The sequence below is a fragment of the Panthera pardus genome, unplaced genomic scaffold (assembly GCF_024362965.1).
Source record: "Panthera pardus isolate Hobbes unplaced genomic scaffold, ASM2436296v1 HiC_scaffold_16, whole genome shotgun sequence".
NCBI classification, from domain to species: domain Eukaryota; kingdom Metazoa; phylum Chordata; class Mammalia; order Carnivora; family Felidae; genus Panthera; species Panthera pardus.
The window spans coordinates 82,112,351-82,128,447 of NW_026526721.1; the positions used below are offsets into that span (position 1 = coordinate 82,112,351).

Genomic DNA, 16,097 nt, shown 5'->3' on the forward strand with positions numbered 1-16,097 from the left:
CTGAATCCCAGGCCTCACACCAGACCTGCTGAATCAGACTCTGCATTTAAACAAGATCCAAGGACGATTCATATGCACATTAAAGATAGAAAAGCACTGGTCTGGGGCGCCTGGGTGGCTCAGTCCGTTAAGCATCCAACGTTGGCTCAGGTCATGATCTCATGGCTCTCATCGGACTCTGTGCTGACAGCTCAGAGCCTGGAGTCTGCTTCAAATTCTGTGTTTCCCTCTGTCTCTGCCCCTCCCCCACTCATGCTCTGTCTCTCTCTCTCCTTCAAAAGTAAATAAACATTTAAAAAAAAAAAAAGAAAGAAAAGAAAAGCACTGACCTGTATCACAACAATGCAAACAACTGAAACTTGGATCTTACACATCTCTGTTCTTAAAAGGCTTTCTTATAAGCAAGAAATAGGTTACAATAAGGCTCTGGGGAGGGAACCAGGTTGCCTTGGGAATGATGATGGTAGGAAGAAACTATTCCCTAGGAATCATTTTGTGCCTTTTGCATACAATTAGTATCTATTTAAAAGTGAGTAAATTGATTAGTTGTAAGATAGAGTACATAATTAAAGGCCTTCTGTTACTTCTCCTTGGACACCTCTCCGGGGCCTCCTTTCTCTGTAGGCTCTTGTCTTGCTGCTTACCATCCCCTACCCCAGCTCCCTCCCCAGATCAGTGTAAAGAATAGGTCTCTACTGGGGCACCTGGGTGGCTCAGTCAGTTGAGCCTCCGACTTCACCTCAGGTAGTGATCTCACAGGTTCGGGTTCATGAGTTTGAGCACCACCCCCAACCCCGTCGGCTCTGTGCTGACAGCTCAGAGCTTGGAGCCTGCTTCAGATTCTGTTTCCCCCTCTCTCTCCACCCCACCCCTGCTTGTGCTCTCTCTCTGTCTTTCAAAAATGAATAAACATTTAAAACTTTTTTTAAAAAAATAAAAATAAATAGAATAGGTCTCTATAGCTATCCACTTAGCAGGCAGAAAGGACTACAGAACCTTTGGGTTTTAAAGGACAAGTTCATTGCTTCTTTAGATTCATGTTAGGGGAAAGTGAACCAGAAATAAAGGAAACGGAAAACCCCGTGTTCAAACAAACATGGATGTAAATGACAAATGCAGCGTGGACAGCTTCACTCTCTCACACAGAACACACTTCAGACGTGTGTGCGTGCACACATGTACACATGTCAATGCTCCCCAAAAGCACCGTAAAAAGATGCGAGCTTGCATCCACTTCCCCGTCATCTTCCTTCATCTCCCCTCAGAGAGGGTGCTGGTCAGGACCCAGCCCTCCATAGTGGGCACCAGGGCCACCAGGAAGAGCGGGGGCAGCAGCAGGAAGTGCAATAGCTCCCCAGGGCGTCCTTGCCATGCGTGTACAAAGTCACAGCCACAGCCACCTGTGCCAGTCTCGTGTGCTGCTTCACCAGCCATGCCAGGCTCATCTGGTCCACCAGTTCCTGGGCTGGAAGGACCTGTCCGTGGCAGAGCTGTCTTCCTAGAACCCGTGCTAAATGCAGACAGCAGCCTCTCTTGTCCCCGCATGGAGAAGGACTCAGTGGGGTGCTCAGTGGCAGCTCCCCTTCCACTGTCACTTGCTACCTTCACCCATCCCCCATCTCGTTCCACCACACAATTGGAGAGTGAGGAGTCTCTGTCCCTGCAGTAGGACCAGGGACTCAGCCAGGCACGCGGGACTCCAAAAGAGGAGGAAGCCAAAGAGGAGGAAGCCGCGTCTCAGCCAAGGAGCCAGGCCAGCCAAGGCATGCGAACGTGAGAACACGGTGAATGACTCCTCCCAAGGGACAGCTGGAGCCCTGGCCACCAGGAGACAACCCCGCTGGCCAACCTCTGCTGCCCACATGGATGGGACAACCTTCAGACCCGCCCAACACCCATCAGCTGAGGAGCTGGGACCCCACTGGCTCTAGTCAATTTGCTGAAAATCAAATCACTCAATGCCAGTTTGCCAAGTTTTCTGAGTTGGTGAGGACATTCTCAAAATTTCTGGGTTTTTGCCTCCACTGGCATTTAAAAAAAAATTTAATGTTTATTTTTGAGAGAGAGAGACAAAGACAAATCACAAGCAGCGGGGTGGGGGGGGGCGGGGGGGGGGAAGGGGCGGGGGAAGGGCAGAGAGACAGGGAGACACAGAATCCAAAGCAGGCTCCAGGCTCTCAGCACAGAGCCCAATGTGGGGTTCGAACCCACGAACAGTGAGATCATGACCTGAGCCAAAGTCAGCCGCTTAACCGACTGAGCCACCCAGGTGCCCCGTCCACTGGCATTTTAAATGCAAAGGGTTAGATTTACCTTAAATGCAATCCCCTGCTTTCCCTATTTGTGCAAATTTACTTGTTCTCCAGCTCCAGAGGTATACAAATACCTCCACTGGGTCAAGGACAGACATCACTCACTTCACAAGTGGGAACAGAGGTGCTGCAAGGACAGGACCCAGAGTGGGGTGCAGGGCAGACTACAACTTAGAAAATACCCAGGGATTTTTTTTTTAATTTTTTTAGTGTTTATTTATTATTGAGAGACAGAGAGAGAGAGAGAGAGAGAGAGAGAGTATAAGCATGGGAGGGGCAGAGAGAGAGGGAGACACAGAATCCGAAGCTGGGTCCAGGCTCTGAGTGGTCAGCACAGGGCCTGACATGGGGCTCGAACTCACAAACTGCAAGATCATGACCTGAGCCGAAGTCGGACGCTCAACCAACTGAGCCACCCAGGCGCCCCAGTACCCAGGGATTTTTAAACAGCAGCTATCCAGGGGTTGGAATTCTTTCTTTCTAACAGGTGACTTCTTTCTTCCTCACACGTCTGTGTACTGCCATAATTGTTCACAATGACTTACTTCTGTGATGAGTAAAAGTAATTCTGGCAGCTCCTTTTTTTAAAATAAAAACATATATCAAAGGCCAATGATGTTATAAGGGGTGGCTCCATCCTCGGTGCATAATCATTGCACAATCCCTAAGAATTCCTTCATCTGTCATCTTCTTTTTAGTTGAATTATAATTGACACACAATATCACATCAGCTTCAGGTATACAATATTTTTGACATCTTTAACAAAGTATTTCTGGGGGCGCCTGGGTGGCTCAGTCATTGACCATCCAACTTCAGCTCAAGTCATGATCTCACGGTTGGTGGGTTCGAGCCCCACTGTCAGGCTCTATGCTGGCAGCTGGGAGCCTGGAGCCTGCTTCGGATTCTGTGTCTCCCTCTCTCTCTGCCCCACCCCCCTCCCTCTCTTTCTCTCTCTCTCTCTCAAAAATAAACATTAAAAAAAATAAAAAAAGACCAACAAAATATTTCCGGTATCCCATACATGTTCCCTGTGCTTTTTTCCTTCACACATTGTCTCTGACTACCTAGAGCATGGTGAATGAAAATGTGTCCCTCCCGGCCCACCTGGTGAGCTCCCTCCTCGGCCCAACTTTATTACTTTATGAAACCTCCCCCTCTGTTACTCTTGTTGTGCCAGAAGAGTCACACTTTTTCTATTTCCCGTGATCTTTGTAAACAGAAGCCGAACGCAACAGAACAGTTGTTCTGAAACTTTTTCCAAGGCAACCAATTCTTCTCTGGAATGCAGGCCTTCACAGAAGTGGTGGCCAAATGGAAGGAGAGTGGGGCCTGTACTCCCCACTCCCAGGAAGCGCCCAGGCTACTCCCCCCCCTCCCAGTGCCATTGCTCCCTCTGCCCAGAGGGAGGCACCGGCACTCGCTCCCTCTCAGGGTCTGAAAACGACTGCTTAAGTCATCACCATCCATTATTCTAGTACCTGCACAGACGCTACCCTGAGTTGTGGCCCAACCTGAACCAGTGGGTGTCGGCAGCGCCACCGTGCGATAGCTTCACGTGGCTGTCCATCACCTGACACCGAAGTCTGGAAGTGCCGTATAAACGCCTGCAAATGGTGTCACCGCGGCCCGCCTCGGCAGCGGTTCACGAGTCGAAAGCCTCCAAGCGGAGGGCTGCACGCGGAGGAGTTGTCTTCTCACAAAGCAGCTGTCCCAGAACCACCCCCATTTCTCCTCTGGCCAAGCGGGGGCCCCTGTGTCCTACCTTCCATCTCTTTCTGCTGGAGAAGTGCGGAGGCTCTGTCAAAGCCTCTGCGAAGTAGAAGGCCTGACTGACACACTTTAGACATCAGATTTTAAGTCTCACCAGCAACTGTTTCGAGACACTGAAATACGCAACCCCAGGGCAAACGGGCTTCTTCTCAGGTGGTGGTGTTTTTAGAAAGGGAAAGAGCTCTCTGGGTCTTTGTGGTTCCCTAAAGGGGAACAGCTGGGGTGCCCTCTTGAGGTCTCTACAGGTCAGGGCTTCCAGTTTGTCTGACGTGTTCCTCATACGCTGCACAGGGCTGGACATCCGTGGTCACCACACCACCTTCCTGGGGCTCGCAGGGCCTGGGGACCAACCAGCTTTGGTGGGGACGTGGGCTATGACAGGTGTTTCAGGGGCTGGTGTCTGAGGAGAGCCCTCCTCTGCCTGGGCCACTAGCTGTCCATTCATTTGCTCAGCTGACATCCCCTGACACTGCTCTGAAGTCCTGATGGGTCCTGCGGGTCAGGGTCCCTGGGGTAAACCCATGGAGCCAGACTGTGGATGCTCACTGCCCCTGCCCTTCCTGTCGTCTTGTGAGCATCAGTAGCAAACTCGTGTTAAACTGAGGATGAAAATTTCCTTTTCAACCAACCCTTCTTCCCACGAAGTTCCCTTGCCAGGGAGGACGATACCATCAGCACATCCGTTCCTGGGCCAAATCCTCCATCTCACCACACCTGGCCCTGTACTTCGTTCTCTGCCTTTAGCCCTGTGCCAATCCTGCTGTTTGGCTTCCCTATCTGACCCTCGCGATGCCCCTACTGGCAGCCAGGGCTCTGGGCCAAGTCCAGTTTTCCCCATCCTCATCATCCTTCATCTCCAACCAGCCTCCCCACGCCCCCTGGGCATTCGGCAGAATATCTCATTAATGGAAACCCTTCGCCACACTGCCCAGACTTCCCCCTGCCTTTCACTTCCAACCAGCTCCAGGAATCCTACCTCAGCCAGAGTGCCTTTCCAACTAACGTGTGCCAGGCCCAGAGCTGCGGGGTTCACGTGTTCTGATCGGATCCTGTGAGGGAGATACCAGTTTCACAGAAAGGAAACAGGGACTTGACTCCCGAAAGTTAAATAACTCGGCTAGCTGACAGCAGAACTGGAGCTCCAAGGGGCTAGGACAATAACTTCTTTAGGACACACACCATGCTTCATCCTACACACGAAGGCTATGATTGCTCTTTCCCACTACCCAACCAGGTCATAAAATTCCATCCTCACTTTATCCCACATTGTTTATACAAAAGACAGATCTGCAGGTACATGTATCTGCTCTCTATCCTGACACTCTTCTTTCCCTTGTGCCCCTGAGCTCTGTGGGAATGCCCAGTTGCTGATGGCAGCAATGGGGAGGAACCGGGGAGAGGTCTTATCTTATTCTGTATACCACTTGGTACCAAGATAAGCTCAGCCAAGAACGGGGCCAGGGGCTGATTCCAGTCTACTCTGATCCAGATTTGCCCCAGAATTGGTCCCGAATGCAATTCATTTCCAGAAAAGAATAACCGGGGCTTGGTTGCCTCACTTTAAACAAAGAAGACAGAGGCTGGTGGCACTTTTGTTTCTCTCTTTGGAGCCACTTCAAACATAGGGTCAGCAGGGTGGCTGGGTGGCTCAGTCAGTTAGGCATCTTGATTTTGGCTCATGTTATGATCTCACGGTTCATGAGTTCAAGCCTAACGTCTGGCTCTGCACTGATAACACGGAAGCCGCTTGGGGTTCTCTCTCTCTCCCTCTCTCTCTCTACCCCTCCCCTGCTCACACACACAACTCTTTCTCTCTCTCTCAAAATAAATAAATAAACTTAAAAAAAAAAAAAAACATGGGGTCAGCAAAATGCCAACCATGAGTAGACCAGTGGAAACCACATTTGTGTCTAAATCCTGCTTCGGGTTGCCTGAGTTCTTGAGGCTCTGGTCCATCTCAGTGACATTGCCAGGCCCCTCTGTGGAATCCCACAATGCCAGCCAACAGCTATGCTTCCACTCTCCTTCTCCAGGTCTCCTCCTGCTCCCCAAGGCTCAGAGGGAAGCCCCTGGAGTCAGGGCTCCCACTCTCAGACCTTCTCCACGGAGGCCCACTCAGGTCCCTGGCCACAAAGAAACAACTTTTAGCCCTGAGACTGAAAAAAAAAAAAAAGTTTTAATAAATACAAAAATCTCCAATAATGACTCTGCTCAGCTCAGGGGCAGCAGGAGTGAAGTGGAGGGACCCTTGGTGCTGAGTGAGGATAAATTAAAAATCCCAATAAGCCAGTGACATTATGTACAGAAAGAAAGGGGTTGGGCTTCTAAGGCAGAGGCTGGAGGGTGACTGGGCAGGAGTCAGAATGGCCGTGGCCTTGGCCTGCCCTGGCTGCCCCTTCCCCTTGTGGAATTGTGGTTCCCAGAGGTAGTGGGGGGAGGGAGAAGAGGCAGAAAAGAGCCGAAGGCACTTGATTTCCCACAGGAGGATGCAGGGCCCTTGGCGCCACTCCTTCTCCCAGCCCAGGCCCCGTCCTCTTGGTCATGTGGCCTTCTGGCTGCTCCCTAGGAGCCTTCGGCTTCTTTCTCAGGCTCTGGAACTGTCCTGGTCTCTGGGGCTGCTGGAGACAAAAGGGAATACATTTTGGAGAGAGAGGAATTGGGCGGCACGGAGGACACAGCGGAGCATCTCTGTTCTAGGCCCAGAAAGGTCAGAACTTTTAAACAAGTCAGCACACACAATCTGTGTGACTCAGTCACCCGTGAAGCAGATGGCACTGCTCCTGGCAGGCAGCAGGTGCCCCCTTCCCTCCCGGGGTGCCCCACATACAGCCCCCTCACTTACATCGCCGGGGTGAGCAGTGGGAGCAGCAGCGACTCTCCTTCCCTGGACCACAGGACAGTGGCAGTGAACAGTCATCCCGCTCACAGTGGGGCACCCCTGCCTGGTGCCAGACAGAGTAGATTTTGAGGGTACCCAGAGGCACAGGGGAACAGCAGCCTCCAGCCTCTTCAGGGAAGCCCACTCCCAGGAGCCTACCCTCCCTGGAAAGGCCTCCCCACTCTAGGCCAGGTCCCCAATGCCCATCTCACACAGAGCCCACTCCCCACTTACTCCACATCTGCAGGTGATACAGCTCATCTCCCCAAAGGGAGGCACCGAGGGGTGCCAGCTCTGGCTCTCTGGGAACCACTGCCCTGCAAAACGGCAGCCCCGGGGCCCATCGGCCTGCATGGGGTCCCCCAACTGGGGGTGGGCCCCTGACCCCACTGTTGGGAGGGAGGAAGAGATCAGCAGATGTGAGCTCTGTAAGGGCCACCCAGGTTTTATTTGTTTTTGAATCTCCAACACCTAGCAGTTTCTGGCACTTAGTAGGTGACAAATTTGGATGAAAGGATGGATGGATGGATGGATGGATGGATGAGAGGGAGGGAGAAAGAAAGGGAGGGAGGGGTAGGAATTGGAACCCATCATAGCCCACTAATAAATACATGCACATTCTTTCCAGTGCGTTTAGAGCCCTAGCTCCTAGGCACAGAGCAGTGCTCAGTGAACGCTGAATTAGCTGAGAAGTTCCTTCCATCCACCTTCACTATGCACCCCCTCACCCATGACAAGCCAGTGAAGCACCTCAACTGCCCCAAGAGGCCTCAGTGCCCACCCCCTCACCTGGACACTGTTTGCAGCAGTCAGTGGGGTTGGCACGGACAGGCTGGGCACAGGCCAGCCGAGGACACTGCACCTTCTCACAGTGCACCTCTCCAGTGCCCCCCTGTAGGGATCCATTGAGGAATGGGTGTCAGAAAGGAAGGGGAGCCTCCTGCTTCCTCCCTCTCCTTTCCATCCCTCCAATGTTGTATTTCCATGGCCTTTCACTCAGAGGCCCTGGGCTGGTGCTTTATATACCTGAACTCAAATGCTCACGGTAGCCCTGCAACATAACTGCTATGGTATCTGCTTGCAGGAGTGGAAAGGGAAGTTCAGGGAGGTACAGAAAGTGCCAGGGCTATGTGGAGCTGGTCGGCTGGCAGAGCCAGAATTCACACCCACATCAGCCCTTCCCTTTTCCTGCAGGAAGCTGATTCTCAAAGCTCAAAGGACTTTTCAGTGTTTTAATCCTTGAGCCTCCCTCACCAAGGCTGGGCTTTTCCCTCTGGCAGCCCCCTCCCCACCTCTGCAGACCCTGCTGGGTTATGGCACCAGAGAGGATTGGGCAGCCATACCTTGCAGGTGCAGACAGCACACTTAATTAAGCCAAAGGGGGGCACGACAGGGTGCCACCGGGTACCCGCTGCCCGCCAGCTCCGGTCACCATCAAAATAGCAGCCTGGGGGACAGGGAGGAAGGGGGGGGGGGACAGTGCCCAGCTGCCGTGAGTATTCAGCTCATTGGCTGGGCCCACAATCAAGGCTGGAGTCTCAGGCCAACCCCATACTAGTCTAACACCAGGACCCATTTGTGGACCAGTGACTCTAATGAAGCCTGAACCTGTGCCCTTCAGTCTCCCCCCCCCTCCATATATATTCTCACCCTTTTGTGCCCCTCCTGGTCCCACCCAACAGCTCCCCTGGATTCCTCATCCCTGCACACAGACTTCCAGCTCACCCTCTCCAGGGTCTCTGCTCCGTGACAGCCCTGACAGGTCTCTGACATCTTGCTTCTCTGTGGAGCCAAAGAAATAGTGAAGGCAGAGGATGGCGGCCCCCCTTCCCTCCCTAGAGGCCTTAGCCCCTACAGTGGACCTTCCACTACCCTCTCCCACTGGGACAGGTCACTCACCGGGGCACACAGGACAGCACTGGTCTGGTGCCTGCACTGGGCTCGGACAGCTGGGCGGCGGGCACACCACGGGGTCACAAATCACTGTGCGTCTCTGCAAAGAGAGATGGGGTGGTTGACTGGGACCCTTGCCCCAGAATCCAGACCCCAGTGCACCCTTCCGCAGGGGCATCCTACCTGACAGGTGCAAAGCGAGCAGAGCGGGTCGTAGTTAGGCGCCCAGCGAGCCCCATGGGGGCGCTGCTGCCCCTCAAAGAAGCAGGTGTTGGGGTCTCGCGGCCGCCCGGGGCCCCCGGGTTTGGCTGGCGCAGGGGCGTCCTGGCCAAGCACAGCCGGCAGCGCGGGCAGTGCGGCGGCCGCTGAGTCCGGCGCCCACGCTCCTTCGGCCCCCGCCGCCGCCAGGCGCAGGCCGCCCACCTCGCACTGGTTGGCGATGTGCACCTGGGAGGAGAGGCGAGTTGAGGCAGCAGCCGGGCTCCCTCCGCGTCTCCACCAGCCTCGGCCAGCCCACCTGCCCGAGACACCTCGACCCCTGAGCACCCCTGCGTCCCAGGAGGATGCTATTAGCACCAGCAGTCACCCCAGCGACCAGAGACAGGGTGGTCTGCTGCCAGCCTCGTCATGTACCTTTTCTGGCTTTATCCTCCCAACCAGCCAGGGAATGTGATACTACCCCCCACCCCCACCCCACCCCCAGGGCTCAGAGAGAGCAAAGTGACTCAGGCAAGAGCACACAGTGCCGGCTCAACTCTGAAACATCCCCAGCGGCCCACACTGCCTGCCTACCTGCCCCCGGAGCTCCCCGTGGGGGCTACCCTTGGTGGTGATCAGCAGGGAGGCAGTGCCCTGAGCCAGGTGCCGCAGCAGCTCAGGCTCCAGGTCCTTCACCACGCCCTGGGCCTGTAAGAGCCGGGATATGGGATGGGAACAAGGCCGTCCAGGGCTGCACCTACCCTTCTTAATTCACAGATGAGAAACCGAGACCCAAGGAGGTTAAGTAAAGTCTTCAAGGAAGTGAGCCCATTAATGGTGGTGTGGAGCTCAGAGAGCCAGGCCTCTCTGACTCCAAGTCCACCCCATTTGAGGGGTTTTGCTCCACCCCACCTGCTCCTTTGGAGGTTCAGGATGTTACATGCTATCCAAGAGATCCCACCAGAGAAGGACACAGGAAGGAGAATGGAAAACAAAAGTCTGAGTCAGATTCATACCCAGGTCTGTCTGACTCCCGAGCCCATGTCAGCTCTGCCATACCAAGCTACCTGCTCTCTGCTTTCCCCGCCACAGGCCCACACAGCCCTTCGTGCTAAAAAGCAGATACTTTCAAAGCTGCCTCCACCATCATGTCCTCACCTCTGGGCCATAGAATCCCTTCAGCAGCCGCCGGGGCCCTGGCATCCCAGGAGGCCCTAGGAGGTGGGCAGTGACTGTGCCCTGTTCTGAGCCACCAAGCCCAGCCAGCAGCACTTCATAGTGCAGGTGACAGTGGGTATCCAGCGAGAGCCAGGCATGTCCTGCTGCCTGGCTCTGCACAGGGGGCAACACCAGGGCTCCTGCCAGGGGCACGGGCAGTGCTGGATCCAGACAGAGGACAGGTGACAGATGAAAAGGTGGCCTGGAGCAGCCCGGTATTCCCCATCTCCCCGGCCTCCCCCAACATGCATTCCACAAATCGGCCGACACTGCCCATAGGCCCAGGGCAGGGTGGAGGGGGAGGCAAGCAGCAAGTTTTAGACCCCTGCACCATGGCAACAGAGAAGGTCTCCCAGCAGGGCCACCCCGTACATCCCCACCTTCTCCAGATGCCAACCTCGAGCTCAGGCACAGAGAAAGGCACACCAGGCTCTGGCACCATGCTCACATGCTTGAGTCACAGATCACAGGACACCAAAGGGCAGGCAGATCCCAGGGCACTCACTGTCGTGGCGGGTGCTGTGTCCACTATAGGGCAGGGCAGCCACATGCCCCCTCAGTTCTCCATCTGGGAAGTCCTTGGTGCCCACATTCAGGAACAGCTCATTCTGCAGCAGCATATGAGCCCCTCGGGCACCCAGTCCAGGGCAGACACCCACAGCCTGGGGGACAGGGAAGGATGCCAGACTTAGATGCCCTAGCTGCAGTCTGCCAGATTCCAGACGAACCCCTCCTCAGCTTTCACATAAGCCCAAGGTTCCGAATGTCTTCCATGTTTTCTTACACCCAACACACTTCTTTTTTTTTTTTTTTAATTTTTTTTTCAACGTTTTTTTATTTATTTTTGGGACAGAGAGAGACAGAGCATGAACGGGGAGGGGCAGAGAGAGAGGGAGACACAGAATCGGAAACAGGCTCCAGGCTCCGAGCCATCAGCCCAGAGCCCGACGCGGGGCTCGAACTCACGGACCGCGAGATCGTGACCTGGCTGAAGTCGGACGCTTAACCGACTGCGCCACCCAGGCGCCCCACACCCAACACACTTCTACACATGCATAACACTGGATAAGAACCTTGAAAGCCCAGGTTCCAGTCCCTTCTCTGCCATTTCCTATCTATGCAACAATCTTGAGGAGTTATTTAACCTGTCTGATCCTTAGCTTCATTATCTATAAAATGGGAACTGTAAGGGCCAAAAATAATATAAGTAAGGCAACCAGTGCACTATGTAGCATGTAGAAAGGCTCAGTAAGGGGCACCTGGGTGGCTCAGTTGTTTAAGCCTCTGACTCTTGATTTCAGCTCAGGTCATGATCTCATGGTTTACGAGTTTGAGCCCCACATCCAGCCCCCCTACAAGCCCCACGTCGGGCCCCACATCAAACCCCACGTCAAGCCCCACACTGGGTTCCATGTCAATGGGATTCTGTCTCCCTCTCTCAGCCCTTCTCCTGCTCTCTCTGTCTCTCTCTCCCTCAAAATAAATTTAAAAAATTTCAAAAACTTTTTTAAAAATTTAAAAATGTTAACTATAGGGGAAAAAAAAAAGAAGGATTCATTTGTAAGTGGCAGCCATTGCTATCACATTTATAATTATATGGTCTCCCTGTCCAACTCCTCCTCCCATTTGATGTGAGCTTGCTGAGGACAGGGGCCACACCTGATTTTCTTTGTATTCCAGTCTCTAGCCCGAGGCTCACTAAAAACATGTCCAGTGAGTCAATGTGTCAGTGAGAGCATCTGTTAGTGAGTGAATGATTCTGAACATCTCTGCTCATCCAACCTGGCTTCCCACAGCCCTGCATTGTTAGCTCTGGGGTGTGGGCCCTGTGGCCTGGCTCTGCCTGAAGTACTCACTGTGTGTCCTCCCAGCTGGGGTCCAGCCATGCGGCACAGGACGGTCCGCTGGTTCCTCCGCTGAGGCTTGGTCTCCAGTGTCATGGCCACCACCTCACTGCCTGTACCTACCACTTGTACCTGGTGGGCAGGGTTGGGGAGGGCAAAGTGAAGTGGCAGAGAAGGCCTGGGGCCTGAACCATGAAGGCCAAAGCCCGACCCCGGCCTGCTGCCCTCCCACCTCCTGCAGCCCCCGACTCTTACCTGGTAGATCAGGGAGCCATTTCCTAGTAGTGTAAGGCTGGCTGAGCCGGCTGCACCCGTCTGAACTGGGATCAGGGCATCGGCCCCGCAAAGGACGCTTTGCAGGACTACAGAGGGGCGAGATAGGTGGAGGCTGGCTTGTCCTACAGCCATTCATACGCCCAGCCCACAGGTTGCCTCCCATACCCACCCCGGCCACTTGTCTGTGCCTCTTGGTTGTGTGTGCCCGGGGTGCCAGGCCCCACCCTGCCTCACCATCGCAGCTCTGCCTGGCAGCAATGTGTCCACTGATGCGCAGCCCTGGCCCACCTGCCCTCTCCAGGGCCATTGTCAGTTCCCCCTGCACCAGCCAGTCCATCTCCTGGGCTGTCAGGTTGGGCAGCACTTCGGCAAAGCCTGGCTCCTGGAGGGAGAGCAAGGAATGGTGGGGGCAGCAAGAGGCCGGAGCAGGTGGCAGCAAGAGCCAGACCCTCACTCACCTGGACCGAGGCATTGGCGTAGAGCTCTCGCAGCAGCTGCCCCTGATGTAGAATCTGGAGCCGCAAGGGAACCTGGCTTGGCCCTGCAACAGCCATCCGTATGGATGCCTCTGACAGACAGGTGCTCTGCCTCCTCTCCTCACTTGCCCTGCCCCCTCCCACTTACCCCCACTCCTGGGTTCCAGCAGCCCACGGAAGAGCAGCAAAAAATGCAAGGAGTCCTCTGTGTCACTGAGAGTGAGTAGGGTGATGCCCCCTGTGCCAGGCTGTGGGGGGCCTTCCAGAGTCAGAATGGCACTGAAGGTCTCTGGGGGAAGGAAGACCATGAGAGCCCATCAGAAAGTCCCCTCTTCAGCCCACTCCATTCCTGGGGATAGAGAAGACTCAGAACTTCATGTCCAGGGGCCATCTGCTCCCCTCACCTGCAGCCAGGGCCCGGTGCCGGATGAGAGGCCCCCAGACCTCCCCTGAAGGGTTAGTGGGTGTCACAAGTGCCACATGTAGCTGTTCTGCCCTAAGGAGCCGCAGAGACAACCGAGGCACTGCCCGCCACACCCCACAGACCTGGAGCAGAGAGACAAGAAGGTCCTACTCAGACAGTATGTAAGACAGGCCAGCTGAGAGGCCTAGCTCTGGTGAGGAAGGAGTACAAAGGAGCCCCCAAGCCCTCCTAGGAAGCTGAAGAAGGGGCCTTAGAGCCAGAGGCTGGGGTCCAAATCCTGGCTCAACCACTTACTAGCTGTGTGACCTTGAGCAAATCACATTCTGCTACTGAGCCTCAGTTCCCTCATCTGTAAAATGGGCATCATAATGTCAGTGCTTTCCTCTCACTGGGCTGTTATGAGGACCAAAGGAGGCATTGCAGAGCACGCCCTCAGCATAGCGCCCAGACTGGAGAAGCACTCATAAATGGCATCATCTCACCAGGCCATCTTGACTGGGGGCCGCAGGGTGTTCAAACAGGACACTGCCAGTGGAGTCTGAGAAGCGGATTCGAGTAGGGCGGTCCAGCCTGGGAATGAGGGTCTGGTGAGTATGGGCTCTGAGCCTAGGCCAGGAGCAGTTCCTCCAGCCTCTCCCAACTCTCCTTCCCCAGTCCCCAGCTGGCCCCCTCCTCCCACCTTCCCCTTTCTCACTGCCTGTAGGAGATGGAGAAACGCAAGCTAGAGCGCAGCAGAGACACTCGGGCCCGTGCCACGGCCTGCGACCTCGGCCCTGTCAGCAGCGCCACGAAGTCTGTGAGGAAAAGATGTCCCTAGTATCGTCACCCACTGGAGCAGCCCGGCCCCAATCACAACCCCAACTCCTGCCTGGCCCCTACCTACCGGTGTGGCCGTCTCCGCGCGTCCGATCTTCAGAGCCTGGTTCCCCGCGGTCGCTGTAGCTGCGGTGCTCTGGATCCCGCGGATACTCAAAGGCCAGGCCTGTAGGCTGCCTCTCCGGACCGCTGCGCTCTAAGCCAGGAGTGGGAAACACGGGCTTCAGCTGGGCACCGAGAAGGCAGTCGGTGGTTTCATCTGCTCCTTCCGCCCCATCCATCCTTGTGGCTCAGAACCAAGTACCACTGCCCTGCCGCCCTCCCCTCACCGCGGAGCGGGCCTTACCCTGGGGACAGGTCTGGCAGCAGTGTCCCGGCAACTGCCGCGGCTGCACGCAGGCCAGGGTTGGGCACTCAGGTTTGATGTTCTTGCAGCTGACCCTGCCCGGGCCCCTTGAGCGGCGACCCCACTGAGGCTGCTTGCAGAGAAGATGCAAAAACCAAGTGAGTGCAAGATGCCAATTGGTGAGACCCAGGGCGAGCAGGGGAGAGTCAGGACCAGAGCAAGGTCATCCCATGGAGTCAGACCACTCTGCTTCTTACAAGCTGTGTGACCCTAGACAATTTATTTAACCTCTCAGGGACTTAGGGTCCCTATCTGGAAAATGGGGGAAATAATAGTGTGTATCTAGCAGGGTTCTTCTAGGAGTTAAGTGAGAGACAGACGAAACCCTTGGCAAAGAGCCTGACACATAGTGGGTGATCGATAACAGTCAGCACCTGAGACTTGAAGGGGGCACTGCCTCCCACCAGGAGAAAAAATATATATATCCCAAATACCTGCAGACTCGCTTCTTTATCCTCAGCGGCTCCGAGTGCACCCCGACATCCCGGGACGCGAGCGCTCCCCCACCCGCAAGGGCCCCAGGCTACGGCCGCTTGGTCCACTCACCGCCTCACAGGCGCACAGCACGCAGCGCATCACCCCGAAGGGCTCCCCCAGGTCCGGGTGCCACGTCTCGTCCAAGGCATAGACCTTCCCGCCGAAGGAGCAGCCTGCGGGGACGGGCTTGGCTGGCGGCCGCTGTCCCGCTCCTGCGGTGTGCCCGCCCCGGGCGCTGCCGGCCGGGCCCTGGGTCCCCCGGCACGACGCGCCTCGCGACCCGCGCCCACCCCTCCAGGCAGCCTGCCGAGCTGAGCCACCTGCGCCCGGCGCCCCCTCCGGGCGGGAGCAGACTTGCCCCGAGCCGGACTCTGCCTGCGCGTCCCTCTAGGCGCCCACCTACCTGCCGCTCCCCGAATGGGCAGCGGCTCCTTCTCGGACCGGATGGGCAGCGCGGGCGGCTCGGGGCCGGCGCCGTGGGCCGGCCAGCAGCCGAGCAGAAGCAGCCCGAGGAGCAGCAGCGGGGCCGGCGGGGCCGGGAGGCTCGGCATGACGCGAACGGGACAGCTGGGGAGGCGGGAGGGAGGAGGGAGCAGGAGCAGGAGGAGGGAGGTGGGAGGAGGGCCGGGCCGGGGGCGGTACGGCGGGAGGGGGCCGGGGCTAGGGCCCGGGCAGTGCGGCGAGGGGCTCGTCGGGCGGCGGGAGTCGGCGCCGGGCCGGGCCGGGCGGGGCGGGAGGAGCGGCCGGGAGGAGCGCGGGCGGGCGGGCGCTGACCCGGGCCGTACGCGCCTCTAGTGCCCTGGGCGCCGGCTCTGGCCCGTTTTATGCCCCGCGCCCGGCGCCCCGGCCGGGGGCCTCCTCCTCAGCAAACGGGGCGGCGGCGGCGGCTCGGCGAGGGGCCGGGCTGAGCCCGGGGGGTCCGGCCCAGCAGCAGCGGCCCGGATCGCGAGTGGGGGAGGGGAGGGAGGGGCTGGGACGGGGCAGGGGAGGAGGGAGGGGCTGCAGGGGAAGGGGGAGCGGAGGGGGGGAGGGGGAGGGGAGAGACCAGGGGGCGCGAAGAGGGGAGGAGAGGCGGGTCTGGAGCCCCCCGCTGCCGGAGGCCACAGGG

At 56.6% G+C, this 16,097-nt stretch overlaps 1 protein-coding gene across 5 annotated transcripts; it reads right to left on the bottom strand.

Moving 5' to 3' along the window:
- Positions 1-6,239: 6,239 nt before the first annotated feature.
- Positions 6,240-16,093, bottom strand: CHRD (chordin). 5 transcript variants are annotated; one of them, XM_053903573.1, is made up of 23 exons: positions 15,393-16,093; positions 15,059-15,162; positions 14,453-14,582; positions 14,174-14,302; positions 13,985-14,084; positions 13,773-13,860; positions 13,271-13,412; positions 13,015-13,155; positions 12,849-12,931; positions 12,625-12,772; positions 12,370-12,476; positions 12,127-12,246; positions 10,776-10,932; positions 10,211-10,431; positions 9,647-9,760; positions 9,038-9,301; positions 8,861-8,954; positions 8,687-8,743; positions 8,305-8,408; positions 7,751-7,853; positions 7,196-7,350; positions 6,926-7,025; positions 6,240-6,701 (listed from the first exon to the last, which is right to left on the bottom strand). In XM_053903573.1, exons 1-23 carry the CDS (start codon positions 15,538-15,540, stop codon positions 6,646-6,648), a joined length of 2,865 nt encoding a protein of 954 aa, XP_053759548.1. In that variant the 5' UTR covers positions 15,541-16,093; the 3' UTR covers positions 6,240-6,645. The 5 variants fall into 5 exon arrangements, 3 of the variants coding, with proteins under 3 accessions (XP_053759548.1, XP_053759549.1, XP_053759547.1); XM_053903574.1 differs by having other exon boundaries at positions 6,240-6,698; positions 14,453-14,585; XM_053903572.1 differs by having other exon boundaries at positions 14,453-14,585.
- Between the last annotated feature and the right edge of the window lie 4 nt (positions 16,094-16,097).